Source organism: Asterias amurensis, chromosome 22, assembly GCF_032118995.1.
Source record: "Asterias amurensis chromosome 22, ASM3211899v1".
NCBI classification, from domain to species: Eukaryota; Metazoa; Echinodermata; class Asteroidea; order Forcipulatida; family Asteriidae; genus Asterias; species Asterias amurensis.
Genome location: NC_092669.1, coordinates 1,180,626 through 1,194,677, shown reverse-complemented (window position 1 = coordinate 1,194,677; position 14,052 = coordinate 1,180,626). Strand labels below are relative to the sequence as shown.

The 14,052-nt window shown below is 38.8% G+C and overlaps 1 protein-coding gene across 4 annotated transcripts in view; it reads right to left on the bottom strand.

The window, feature by feature from the left end:
* The window catches only part of LOC139953644 (ankyrin repeat and sterile alpha motif domain-containing protein 1B-like), a 50,264-nt gene that overhangs the window by 30,649 nt on the left and 5,563 nt on the right, over nt 1-14,052 (bottom strand). For 2 of the 4 annotated variants that reach the window (XM_071953140.1, XM_071953141.1), the window contains exons 3-11: nt 8,464-8,620; nt 8,147-8,221; nt 7,425-7,646; nt 6,820-7,003; nt 5,046-5,507; nt 4,399-4,625; nt 3,367-3,612; nt 2,818-2,992; nt 2,033-2,316 (exon numbers count right to left, since the gene is read on the bottom strand). In XM_071953140.1, coding sequence (XP_071809241.1) covers nt 2,033-2,316; nt 2,818-2,992; nt 3,367-3,612; nt 4,399-4,625; nt 5,046-5,507; nt 6,820-7,003; nt 7,425-7,646; nt 8,147-8,221; nt 8,464-8,620 — 2,032 coding nt within the window. Of the gene's footprint in view, nt 1-2,032; nt 2,317-2,817; nt 2,993-3,366; nt 3,613-4,398; nt 4,626-5,045; nt 5,508-6,629; nt 6,647-6,819; nt 7,004-7,424; nt 7,647-8,146; nt 8,222-8,463; nt 8,621-14,052 lie in introns of those variants that run through there. The other 2 variants (XM_071953143.1, XM_071953144.1) reach the window with 2 other exon arrangements.

The window sequence follows — 14,052 nt, the reverse complement described above, 5'->3', positions numbered from 1 at the left end:
AGTATTTGGTAAATTTATAACCACACAGGGTTACTTTTGTTGTACAAATATACTACAAAATCTAAACAGAATTTTGTTGTTTGATGCGTATTACCCCCCCCCCAAAAAAAAAGAAAAAAAGAAAAAAAAAGGATGACCTGTTTTAAACTAAATTACTTTTAATGAATAATAATAACAATAACAATAACAATAACAATAACAATAACAATAACAATAACAATAACAATAACAATAACAATAACAATAACAATAACAATAACAATAACAATAACAATAACAATAACAATAACAATAACAATAACAATAAAAATAACAATAACAATAACAATAACAATAACAATAACAATAACAATAACAATAACAATAACAATAACAATAACAATAACATAACAATAACAATAACAATAACAATAACAATAACAATAACAATAACAATAACAATAACAATAACAATAACAATAACAATAACAATAACAATAACAATAACAATAACAATAACAATAACAATAACAATAACAATAACAATAACAATAACAATAACAATAACAATAACAATAACAATAACAATAACAATAACAATAACAATAACAATAACAATAACAATAACAATAACAATAACAATAACAATAACAATAACAATAACAATAACAATAACAATAACAATAACAATAACAATAACAATAACAATAATAATAATAATAATAATAATAATAATAATATGGATTTATAATGCGCACTTCTCCAGAAAACCGATCTAGGCGCCTGCACAAAATGAAAACATTGTACAATAGAAAATGAAGAATAAACATAATTTAACTCATGTGAAACCCAAGGAAAGTCTAAGTAAACAAGTGTTTTTTTTTAGTTCCCTCTTGAAGTTGTTGAGTGATGTTGTTTCGAAGTGAGACAGGGAGCTTATTCCATAGGGCAGGAGCAGCACGGTCTCCGTAACAAATTGTTCTAAAAGAATAGCTTAACATTTTAACAAAAATTTACAAGTATTATTAATTTTATACTCAAGATTGTAAAGTCACAAGGGAAACTGATTAGGTACATTGTTAAATGATTTGGGATTGAACTACAACAAATTGTGTATACTAATCAGTTTATAAACCCTAAAGAACTATCTTCACAAGTGTCTTTGTCCCCGTTTCCCCCAAATGATGAAACTCAGTTGAACATAGACTGAATGTTAGTTCTTTGAACACAGTTATTCTTAATCTATGACAAAGCATCTGACAATGGCAAAAGTAATTTACAAGTTTTTATTAATATTCAACCACTAGCTACTCCCCCAGGGATCAAAAGTGCTTGACATAATATTTTAAATCAAAATTACTAAAAGTATGATACTATACAAAATTGTATATAATAAGACAAATACAACACATAAAAGAAAAATGGTTTCGTTAAAACATTAACAAAGACATAAAATATATACATTGTATACACGTAGAAGAATAAACGAAACAAATATTTAAACCACAGGCATGCACCTGTAACTTCACCCAAAAAGAGGAAATTACCAAACTACAATAATTTTGTATAGTAATTTTCAATTTTGAATTGTAAAACTGAGACTTAAAAGAAAAGAGGAAATCAGATTATCAGAGGAAAAGTTGTATGAAGAGCTAGTTGATCATTCATATATCTCGCCAATAGAGGGCGATAAAGCTAAAGACAAATATTATACTTGACTTTAATCTTCAACATACAACCAAGGCTGTGACTGAAAGGCGGCTGGCTACAGCTAAGGGTGTTGCTTATTAGGGTAGCCAATATTCATAGCAGCTCATCAATATTCATGTCAGCTAGTGAATATGCATTAAAAAACAAAACTACAAGGTTTCTGTGTGACAAAGAAGCGTACCTGCATCTGTAAATATACACCTATTTTTGTGATTTTCTTTGCTGATATGTTCCCCTGGCCTGCTCACTTTTGCACTTCATAGTACGATATTACTTACATGTGAGGCTTGTACTCATATAGAAAGAAGAAGAAGAAGAAGAAGAAGAAAGATGAGTAACTTACTTGAGGAGATAGTTTAGCTTGAATCCCAAGCATCGCTGTGTGAGGGGACGGCGGAGGATGATCCGGGGTAGGCAGCTGTGAGTAATAGCTCCCCGGGGAAGACGGCATGTCCGAATCATCTGTCTCTGAACTTGGGAAGTCCGAGTAGTAGGAGTTAGTCGCTGATACGGATAGAGGGTAGGAACCGTTGTGCTCCTTTTGAGAGATGAGGACGGTGGGATGGTGGGAGTTTGGGGAGCTGCCTTGTTTGGAACGGCGGGGTGGAGGGATTGGAATTTCTCTCTCTGTTGGTGACACAAAAAAAGTACGTTGAAAGTTAAAGTTGTCCCACATCAATAGAGATTGGTTCTGTGGCGGTAAAGATGACATTTGGCGTCATCTGCGCATGCGTCGTCTTTGAGGACGGTCATCCCTCAATTTCTTTGACATTGCTTGGGATGAATCTTCGTGTGCTGAAAACGACAACGAATAGCTGAACAACCGTCGATTTAGTGACCTCAAATTCTAAATCTGAGGTTTCAAAATCAAATTTGTGGAAACATACCTCTTTCTCGAAAACTACTTCACTTCAGAGGGAGCCATTTCTCACAATGTTTTATACTATCAACCTCTCCCCATTACTCGTTACCAAGTAAGGTTTTATGCTAATAATTATTTTGACTAATTACCAATAGTGTCCACTGCCTTTAAGAACAGAATGTTATGAATATTAATTTTGGTTTTTACCCATACACCAATGTGTGTTAGCACTGTATACTCAGTTGTTATGAAGAAACTAAACTCACTGATTTGCCGCTGTTCCACAGGGGGTGGTTTATCAGGGGAGTGGCTTAATCTCGGTGGGGGGATGTCGTAATCATCATTCTGACCTGTAGTTGCTTCTGAGAGTAACTCGTATACATCGATGTCAAGATCACTTCCTGTGGACGAGCCTATGGTGCTGCAGTTTCTTACCACTTCCTAAAAAAAATAATATATAATTCAGATGAAAATGGTATTTTTTTTAAGTATTGTTTAAAGCTTTGCATGGTGTGGATGAATAGGAAGAAACTATAAATAAATCGTTAACTTTTGGTGATTGTTTTGTTATGAACTTTAGTTGTAAACAAAGTAAGCAATATGTTTCAATCAATAAACTTTTGGGTTTGAACAAAGACAAGTTGACTGGAGCGGGACAAACAACCCCCGGATCAACAGACCGATGCTCTACCAACTGAGCTTTCTAGCTTTATGTTGGCGGTCTTCCTATCAGCTAATTTCTTTTTTCAGAGGTGCCAGTCAGAAGACAAACAACCGAATGGCTTATTCAAATGGGATACGGTATCACTTCTTACCTCCTGGTGTAGCTTGTTGTTAACGTTCCCACTATAGGCCTCAGACAAGTCTTCATAGACGCTCTCTGATTGCCGTGGGGTGACACTCGTAGACTGTCGAGGTGTGACACTTGAAGACTGCCTAGGGGCTGGGGTAGGGACCTGGGTAGGGGCTAAGGTGGGGAGCTGTTCCAGGTTTAGACTCTTCCTTATCTCATTGACATCCTCCTTGGTAGACATAAAGGGCTCATCAGTTGGGTTAGATGCCTGGGGATGGTGAGGATGAGAAGTGATGGTAAAAAAAAAGAAGCGGGCGACTGGGTGTTAAAAGAAAATGGTCGTGCGGGTCATGGGTTATTTGGGCCTTGGGTGGTTAAGGGTTAGATGCCTGGGGGAGGTGAGGATGAGAAATGATGGTTGCAAAAAAGAAGCAGGCATTTGGGTCTTAAAAGAAACTGGACGTGCGGGTTATTGGTTGTTTGGGCCTTGGGTGGTTTAGGGTTAGATGCCTGGGGGTGGTGAGGATGAGAAGTGATGGTTACAAAAAAGAAGTGGGCATCTGGGTGTTAAAAAAAAAAAATGTGCCTGCAGGTTGTGGGTAAGTAATGAATATTTTAAGGGAAGCTTTCTATTATCTTATCTTCAAACTGTGTAAGTTTAATGTAAATCTGTGGACAAAAAGTAACCATCCATTGAACACATTCTTCATCAAACTAAGAAGTGGTAGGAGATGGCAGTCACTTTGATGCAAAACAAACAGGTTCCTCAACTCCTTCATACCATACTCTGTCTCCGTCTACTCAACCTCAGTGTTTAACTACTTTGTTTACTTTCTGCTCAGATGTTGTTTTCCGTTTGATTCCATTGTGGTTTATTATGTAGTTTTCTGATTAATTAATAGTATGTATTTCCAGTAGTTTATTTATGATTGTGCTTTATTAATTTTGTCTGTATTGCATGTATTCAAAATGAATTTCCTCCATGGTAGGACCAATAAAAATTGAATTGAATTGAATTGAATTGAAGTACCCAGACCCTTTAAGTGAGACTTACATAGACATTTCGATGTTTCGCAGATCCTGATCTTAACTTCACTTCAGAACCGGGCGGGGTGTAATTTGGTGGGGTGGGGCACTTGAAGGAAGCTATTCTACTCTTACTAGGTACTGCTGAGGCGTCTGGGAGGGAATTCTTAATAGCACTTACTCGGAGTTGGGTATACTCCCCTGCTAGATCTTCGTCGTAGTAGTTCCGATCAGGCAGGGGTGGAGGTGATTTATCTGGGGAAATATTTAAGTAATTATAGTGCAGGATAAGGACAAATAATAAAAAAAAACACGTTTAGCGTCCGGCATTTTTGAAAAAAGGAAGGAGGTTTTTTTTCATTTTTTTTTTAAGACAACCGGCTAGGCTATTTTTTTTTAAGCCAAAATTTAAATCTAGACAAAATATATATCTCTTTTCTAAACTTATCTTATGTCACAGGTTTCAAGGACTATTTCAGTTGTGTCTGTTTATCTTTTTTTTGTATTTAGTTCGTTGTGCCATGATCACCCAGCAGGGTGAGGTATGTGCGCATTATAAGTCTTTTGTTATTATTATTATTATTATTCTTCCAAAGGAAGAACATCATGCCTGCAAACAGCATAAAAACTAGGAAAAGCTGGTGCCACCTAGTGTCTGAAAGTTTCCTATAGTACCTGGACTTCTCAACTGAGGTGACGATTTACTCTGTTGCATAGAGGATGTTTCAAACACTGAGGTACTGGAGTTAACTAGCGGTGATTCAACCTTTGGGGACGATGACAAATCCACTTTGTCCATCAACATGATCCCGATGGATGACCGAGCCGGTTTTCTTGGGGGCACCTTAGCAGGTATTTCTAAGTTCTGATAGTTTGTGTTCCTCGTGTGTGCGCCGGCGGACGGACGGTACTGGCGCCCTTGTTTCTTGGTAGGCGGTGGGGTGTAGGCAGAGTGGCGTGTCACCATGGCAGTCACTGGGGTGGGAGGTGTGCGTGGATGCTTTGGTGGGACGACGGAATCGGTGAGTGGTACGTTATCATATGTTGATCGCTGTTCTGCGTCGATGGGGTGGTTGGTTTTTCGGAGCGGGGTTGGGGTTGCCATTGATGGGGGTAGTGGGTCTCCCTTCATGAATGCTGAATTAAATTATTTGAAGAGAAAACACAAATTTATTCATACATTATTTTTAAAGACTAAATTCTCTGTTCCTGATGAAATTTAATGAAACATATTGAATTTTCTACAAATATATCCAATTTATCATTCATTTTAATTGAGAAGAGAGTTCTGCTGAAACCGTTTAGTTTAAAAACTGTAATTTTGTTCGGCTAACAGGTTTTGAATTTGTGATTTTGTGGTGGGATAAGATTGGCAGAGTGTGGGTTGGTGTTGGTAAGCTTGTGGGTGGGGTGTGGTGCAGAGAATATTGTGAGGTGGGTAGGAGATGGTAGTGGGTTTTGGGGTGGGGTGCGAAGGGGATTGTTAAGGTGTGGGGTGGGTTGGGGATTGTGTTAGCAGAGGGCGGGGTAGGGTGTTGGGTAGGAAGGTATTTGTGGGTTTTGGAGTGGGGTGCGAAGTAGCCTTTAATCAAGGCGAGATTGTTACTATGGATGGTTGGAATGGTACTGGCAGGGTGTGGGGATGGTGTTGGTAGGGTGTGGGATAGGGTGGTGGGGTAGGGTGCAGGATGGGGAGGTATTTGTAGGCTCTGGGGTGCCAAGGAGACTGTTACGGTGTGAGGTAGGTTGGGGATGGTATTGGCAGGGTGTAGAGTAGGGTGGTGTTGGTAGGGTGTGGGGTTGGGTGGTGTTGGTAGGGTGGTGTTTTTACGGTGTGAGGTTGAGATGGGATTAGTAGGGTGCGGGGTAGGGTGTGTTTGGAGTTAGTAGGATTGGATATATATGTGGAGGAATATTACCTTTGATCATTGCTGCAATCTCATAGTGTCTGGTTAGGGTGTGGCTGGGGGTAAGATTGGTAGGGTGTAGGTGTAGATGGGGTTGGCAGGGCGTGGGGTAGGGTGTGTTTGGAGTTAGTAGGAATTGCTATAGATGTCGAGGATTCTTACCTTTGATCATTGCTGCAATCTCAATAGTGTCTGGTTGGGGCATGGGTGGGATTCAATTGGTGGGGATTGGAGTGTCTGATTAGGGCGTAGGTGGGATTGGTAGGGTGTGTGATCAGGATAGGATTGGTAGGGTGTAGGGTAGGTTGTGTTTGGAGTTAGTAGGGATGCTATAGATGTCGAGGATTCTTACCTTTAATCATTGCTGCAATCTCAATAGTGTCTGGTAGGGGCATGGGTGGGATTCAATTGGTGGGGATTGGAGTGTCTGATTAGGGCGTAGGTGGGATTGGTAGGGTGTGTGATGGGGATAGGATTGGTAGGGTGTAGGGTAGGTTGTGTTTGGAGTTAGTAGGGATGCTATAGATGTCGAGGATTCTTACCTTTAATCATTGCTGCAATCTCAATAGCTACTTTGGAAGGATAGCCTTCTACTTTCTGCAAAGCTGTCTCACCAGCTACATCCTTGATGTGAAGACTAATAGGTGGATTATTCTGAAGTAGTACCCTGACTGCTTCCACTTTACCAAATAAAGCTGCTTCATGTAATGCTGATCCTGTCTTGAGCTGTTCAGAGAGGATACAAAAAGAAAAAACTGCAGTTTAGAAGTGTTAAATGGTACCAGACTACCCTGGAAGTCGCAGACCTGCCAACATTCGTATCCCAGAAAGAGGACAAACCTGGACTGATTTTGTTTTCACGCGAGACGTGACGTAAACATATGAGACGTGAACATACAGAAATTATTATTCCCCTTGACTCTGTCTTGGGGGGCAAACAAATTTTGGGTCGCCTGCAATTTTTTTTTTTTTACTAGCCCACTTGTGAATTTTTTTCCTATGCATTTTGTATTTTGCATTTTTTGTTGATTATTAATTTTGGTCTTTGATTTTGATTTTGATTTTTTTTTTTTTTTTGGGGGGGGGGGGTGTAAAAAATAAAATAAATATTCGGTTATAAAATGAGAAATCCCAATCCTGTATGTACCTTCTTATTGATATCACACCCTGCTTCCAAGAGAGTTTTGATGACAAGAGGATGACCATTCCTTGAAGCGAGATGGAGAATGGATCTCTGTGGTGATATCTTGGCAAGAAGTTCTGGCCGTCTGTGTAGGAGTAACTCCGCCGTCTCAAGACGTCCGTATTGAGCAGCGAGATCTAACGGAGTCTCCTCCTTCTTGTTGTAAATTGTTGGATCTGCTCCGTTCTGGATTGAAATAAAAGAGACGCAAATTAGTAAGACACTGCTCTAGACTTGCAAAGGTTGTGGCTTTGAATGGTCCTCACTGTTTAAAGGCAGTGGACACTATTGGTAATTACTCAAACTAATTATTAGCATAAAGCCTTACTTGGTAACGAGTAATTGGGAGCTGTTGATAGTATAAAACATTGTGAGAAACGGCTCCCAATGAAGTAACATAGTTTTCGAGAAAGAAGTATTTTTCCACGAATTTGATTTTAAGACCTCAGAATTAGATTTTAAGGTCCCGAAATCAAGCATCTGAAAGCACACAACTTCGTGTGACAAGGGTGTTTTTCTTCCATTATTATCTTGCAACTTCGACAACCAATTGAGTTCAAATTTTCACAGGTTTGTTATTTTGTGCATATGTTGAGATACACCAAGTGAGAAGACTGGTCTTTGACAATTACCAATAGTGTCCAGTGTCTTTAAAAGGAATACAAAAAATAAAATAGTTTACTCACATCCAGTAGAGTAGAGACAACGTCTGTGTGGCCGTACTGAGCAGCAAAATGTAAAGGAGTATCCCAATCATGGTTCTATTGTAAACAAATAAACAACAACAACGAATGAAGAGGAGAAAATATTTACTTTTGAAGTAACTTGTTTGTTTGACATCAAATGTTCATTAAAGGAACCATTTGTAACGATAAGATAAGAATAAACTGTAAATAATAAACTTTTTGGTACAACCATGTGTAAAATCACTTTTGAAGTAGTTTTGGAACACAACGATTCTGGTAAGAGTAATTTTGTTATGCTTAGCTACTTTTTTTCGCACCTGTTCGTTGACCTGACTGTAAGATCTCGGATGGTTCATCAGGATATGGATAATTTCAACACCGCCAGTCCAGGCTGCAAGGTGGAACGGTGTGCTCCCCTTAGCGTCAGGCATTCCTGGTGCTGCATCATACTTCAGAAGAATCTCCACTGCCATTCTGTAGTGGGGGATCAAAAACAGAAAGAGGGAAACTGTACCGGTAGTTTGGAAAACATCCTTAGTTGGGAAAAACAAACTTAGTCGGGAAAACAACCTTAGTTGGGGAAAAATCCGTAACATCAGTAGTTTGGAAAATATATATAGTTGGGAAAACAACCGTAGTTGGGAAAACATTCCTAGTTGGGAAAACATCCGGAGTTGGGAAAATATCCGTAGTTGGGAAAACATCAGTAGTTGGGAAAACATCGGTAGTTGGGAAAACATCAGTAGTTGGGAAAACATCTGTAGTTGGGAAAACATCTGTGATGATCCAAGGGTCTACACTGGGGGTGGGGGAAGGGGAGGGGAGGAGGAAGGGGTATTTAAGAGAGTTGGGGGAGGACTATATTATGGATTGTACAGCATTTGAGGAGATTTAAAACATCAGGGGTCAGACTAAAAACTCTGAAACTAGGCATCAAATTTTACAAGATAAAAAAAATACAAACGATGCAAGAAGATTTTGAGGTCAGTATCCTCAGCGATAGAGAAGAAGATCAAAGAGTAGGATTTCTTTTTCTATATCCATGGAGAATACGAGCAAGAGGTCAATAGAATCTATTCCTAAGAATATACAGACCAAGAAAAACAACTAAACCATACAGTACTTCATGAAAAAATGTTTTTGAGAGAATCGAGCATTACATTTTCAGAAAGTCAATGGATTTTTTTCCTATTAAGAGAATATAGACCAAGAAAACAAACTAAACCGTACTTCAAAACAACAGAGAAACGTAACTTTTTTGCAGCTGGCCAGACAATTTAGAGATGATATCCCTAACTGAAATCCAATAATTCCTGTTTATCGGAGAGTGTGCTTTCAGCCAACCAGGAAATACAGCTTGGGGTACAGCTCAGTAGTGGAGTGATTGAATTAAAATGATTTACAGCCGGTACAGACAAGTGTCAAGTTGAAAATGTATGTCTACAATACTACATGATATAATAGGCTACTACATGTACGTATGTAAATAGTTCTACAGGTACAATGAACGGATGTTATGCAAGTTATTATTGACTTAATAACTGTGCTGGTACAAGGACTAAGGCCGTAACCGAATTGGTGGCTACGGCTGTTGCTAAGTGTGTTGCTAAGTACGGACCATACTTCAACACATGATGCAAGGAAATCTAGTCGTAGCCGTAGGTATAGCCGCTAGTTTGGACATGGCCTTACTGTACAAGCCTAATGTTGTGATTTCATGGCTCTGCTTACCACCAATTCTGCGCTTACGCCAGACAAGGGGGGCAGGGGACCTGCCAACATAGCTCAGTTGGGACAGCGCCGGCACTTTTGAATCCGCTCTCAAGTCAATTTTGTTTGCTCAAACGCTGATTCATTTTTTTAAAATACAATAACATACACTGTAACTTTTTACAATATTACCTCAAGTACAGTTTGACACTCCATGCCAAAACTAGGCACTTCCTGTCCAAACTCAAAACTGTGTTTATGTTTTTTTGCTCATCAAAAAAGACGAGAAAATGAGCTCTAAAATAATACCTTATTTGGGCCTACATGTAAACACAGTAAACTTAACAACATACTGCAGAATTATAGAATGATAAAGAACGAAGCCTAGATTTCTTCCAAGAGTACATTCCAGGAGGTACATTGTGAACCAATAATAGATAACAGTGCAGAAAGTACAGCACAGACAAAACACTGTCAGATGTTTTTATGACTTTTTAACTTCCCTTGGAAATTGACACTAGATTGTTATTGATACAAGAAAGTGAAAGTAAACTAAACATCATGACAGAACAGTAACATGTAAACTATGATGGTATGTTTGTATGGTATTTTACACAGTATTTTAAGGTGACCAACAGACTGTGTAACAAGGGGCCTTTCAGAACAGTCAATGCTAACAATTTTTTGTGTTTACGATCATTTTTTGACATGGCCCAGGGCCCAATTTCGTATATCCAAAAAGCACAGACACTTGCCTAGCAAAGAAAACTCTCGCTTAGCAAAAGTAGGTTACCAGCCGAAATTCATGTACCATTGCTGTGACCGGTACCCCACTCATTTCTTGCTTAGCAAAGGAATTTGCCAAGCAGAATTTTAAGCTGTCAAATAGATGGAGCCCAGGTCTGCTCTTGATCCCTGGGCATGAGACACGTACCTACGTCTACCGACTTGCAAATTATTTTCAAACACAATCATATAATAATTCATGACTGAATATTTTCCCTGCATAGCTTGGGCGAAAGATTTATAAAATAAACAAACAGGAGAGATTATGGTTTACAGTCTTGTTAAGCTGGTTTTATTCATGACATTTTACTGAATGTCAGTACGTGAGAGATGGACTGTGGAATTCCTTGCTAAAATGTAAGGGTCTGCAAAATGCATTACAAATCTCCTTAGATACAATGTTTCTGAATGTGGTTTTGAGATAAATTCTTAAGGAGGAAGTACAAGACGAGCAGATACATTTTTAACTGATGGGTTTACTTCAAGATTTCTATCTTAAGACAGAATGATGTTCCAGGCCCGATACTTCATGGAGGCAACGAAGGCGATTTGCCTATGCCCCCTGGTCATTGCCTTGGTGCCCTTAAAATGCACAATAGAAATTCACAATTTCCTTATAGGGTGCCTTTTACCAATGAGAAAATGCCTTGGTGCCCTTGCCCTTTCAAAAACGAAGCATACAGGTCTGATGTTCAGTGCTGGAATTTGGGGAGGAAAACATAAGTAAGACAACTGGACATAACAAGGCCAAAATTGAAATGAGAAAAACCCTGCCGGTACACAATTTAAAATTTCATTTGTACATGAGTAAGTATTCTTCACTGCTCAACAAAACTGTAAGGTATCATCAGACTGAAAGTAAACAATTGAACGAAAATACCAAGACAGCTGGACTTGTCCAGTCATTATAATGAATCGTTCAATGCTAAAAGCACTGACCTCAGACCTGGGGTCCAGTGTAAACTTTGAGCTCTGATGTTTCTGATGTGGATAAAAGATCTTGAGATGAGCATCGGTTCTTTAACTGGTGAATCTTAGGAGATTGCGATAGGGTTTGTGAGATAAATGACGATGATGAAAGAGGAGTATGGATGCAGGAACTGGGTGAAGAAAGATGAGGAGGACTAAGGTGGAAGGTGAAGATGCGAGAGGCAGTCTTTATTGATAGAAGATAAAAAAAACAAGAGACGACTTGGAGAGATTGGAGAGCTACAATGTCTTGAGATGATTGATGGGGCTGGGGAGATGGATGGATGATCTCAGGCGGTTAAAGAGAAGATGACAGAAGATCTTCCAAGAAGGGAAAGAACAGGGATGAAGGAGACTGAGCAGCGTCGTGAGACGGTTAATGAAGAAATCAACGATGGGGAAATCAGGCATTTGCGAGGAATAATAGCTGGTGCAATGACTTGCTTACATCAAGCATGATGCTTGTTCCTTGGAAAAAATGTGAACATTTTATCAAGTACAGGGTTGGGCTGTTAGCGCCCATTAGAGCCTCCGAAGGACTTAAAAGGCCTTATTAATAACAGTTTCACCATTTTTTCCCGAGAAAAAAATATCAAAAACAGACTCAAGTACGAAGACTACATAATATCATGATGAAAACCTACTGGGAGGAGATGGAGAAAATGGAAGAAAAACCATGGAAGATTTCTGGGAAAAAAAAGGAAAACATTATGGCTGCCACTTGAATTGTACTCCAAATCAATTTAATCACTAGACAGAGGCTGGAGGGAAAACTAGCCTGGGACTGACTTGTAGGATAAATATCAGCATGTATTATTGTTACTTCATCAGGGAATATGACCAAGAAAGGCTACTTTGTGTTGCAGACAGAGAGGAAATAAAGGTTGAAAATGCTGAACTCTTTTTTGTCATCGGTTTTGGCAAAGTGCCACTTAACATCAGCCCTAATGTATTTTACTTTTTATACCAAAAAGAATGTCCCAATAGAAAACTCAGACTGATTAAAATCGGAACACACAAAAGCTTTTAGATGGAAAATAATACTGGGTTGGTAACCCATTTCTGCTGAGGAAGTGTTAAGCATTGCCAGCGTTCTCTCGTAACAGTGAGGACCAGTAATAATTCTTTCCAAGTGATCTGGCGGACAAATTCAGTGTTAAAAAGTCTCTCTATTTATTAAGAAATCATTCTGGTATTCTGACCTTATACCAAAAAGAATGGCAAAAAAAAATAAAATCAGACTGATTAAAATTGGAGCACGCAAAAAGCTTTCAAAGGTAGAAAATACTGATCAGCAAATTAATGGCTGAGCAAAAATAAAAAAGGGGTACCATTTTGGCTGGTGACCCATTTCTGCTGAGCAACATTGTTCAGTGCTAAGCATTGCCAGCATTCTCCCTTATCAGTGAGGACTAGGCCTGGGCGAATTATTCGAATATCCGGTTAATGGCGAATAGGTTTTCCTATCCGTAACCGCGAATGCCTTTTTTTTCTTAACCGGATATCCGCATAGGGCGCGAATAGCTATTTATAAACCGGATAGTTCTGTAATTACAACAGAGTAACCGGATATTCTTTAATATCCGAATATCCGCGGACGTCGGGCGACAACTGATATGAATGATTTGTCTGAATCCTTATGAAACTTCTATTAAGACAGCATAAAACAGCATAAATTAAGTATTAAACTATGCTCACCTCCGTGAAGAGTTAAAACAATGACATTTCTGACGTAATTTGTTCAAAGATTACAAAAGTTTTCCTTCACGTAGAGTGAATCACGATCAAAAGAAAAAGCAAATCGCCATCTTTAAATTAGATCCGGTCATTTTTATGAATGAACCGAGTGACACTGTCTAGAACTAATATCAATCCGCCCATAAGATCTCATTCACAAACGAACAGCGCCCTCTAGCGGCAAAAAAAAAAAAAAAAAAAACCTTTTTTTTTTTCCTTTTTTTTTAAAGCGCCCTCTAGCGGTGAAAAAACTATTCGTATATCTGGTTAATTTCGGATAGTTGGCCAGCGGTATCCGAATAACAAAATTTCACTATTCGCCCAGCACTAGTGAGGACCAGTCAGAAATTTTTCCAAATACAAACGTGGTCTGGCTGACAAGTTCAGTGTTGAAAAGGCTCCATATTTAATGTGAAATATTGACCAGTGAAAAAGCTGACGGACAAGTGAAATAACTTGCAAGCTAAACTGGTCCTGCTGGCTAGTAAGTCCCTAAAATAAGTTAAGCGCAAACCCTGATTCCGCTTACCAGCTTTACAACATTCTATTTCCAATCGAGACTCATGTTCTAATGTAAACCACAATACTTTTTCCATCCAACCTCATTTCCATGGACACCAGAAGTGAGAAAGACAAGGTGTTAAACTAACATGATATTTGAGAGGAAATGAAGGCTTTGTTTTTGGACTATCCCAAATCCCGCC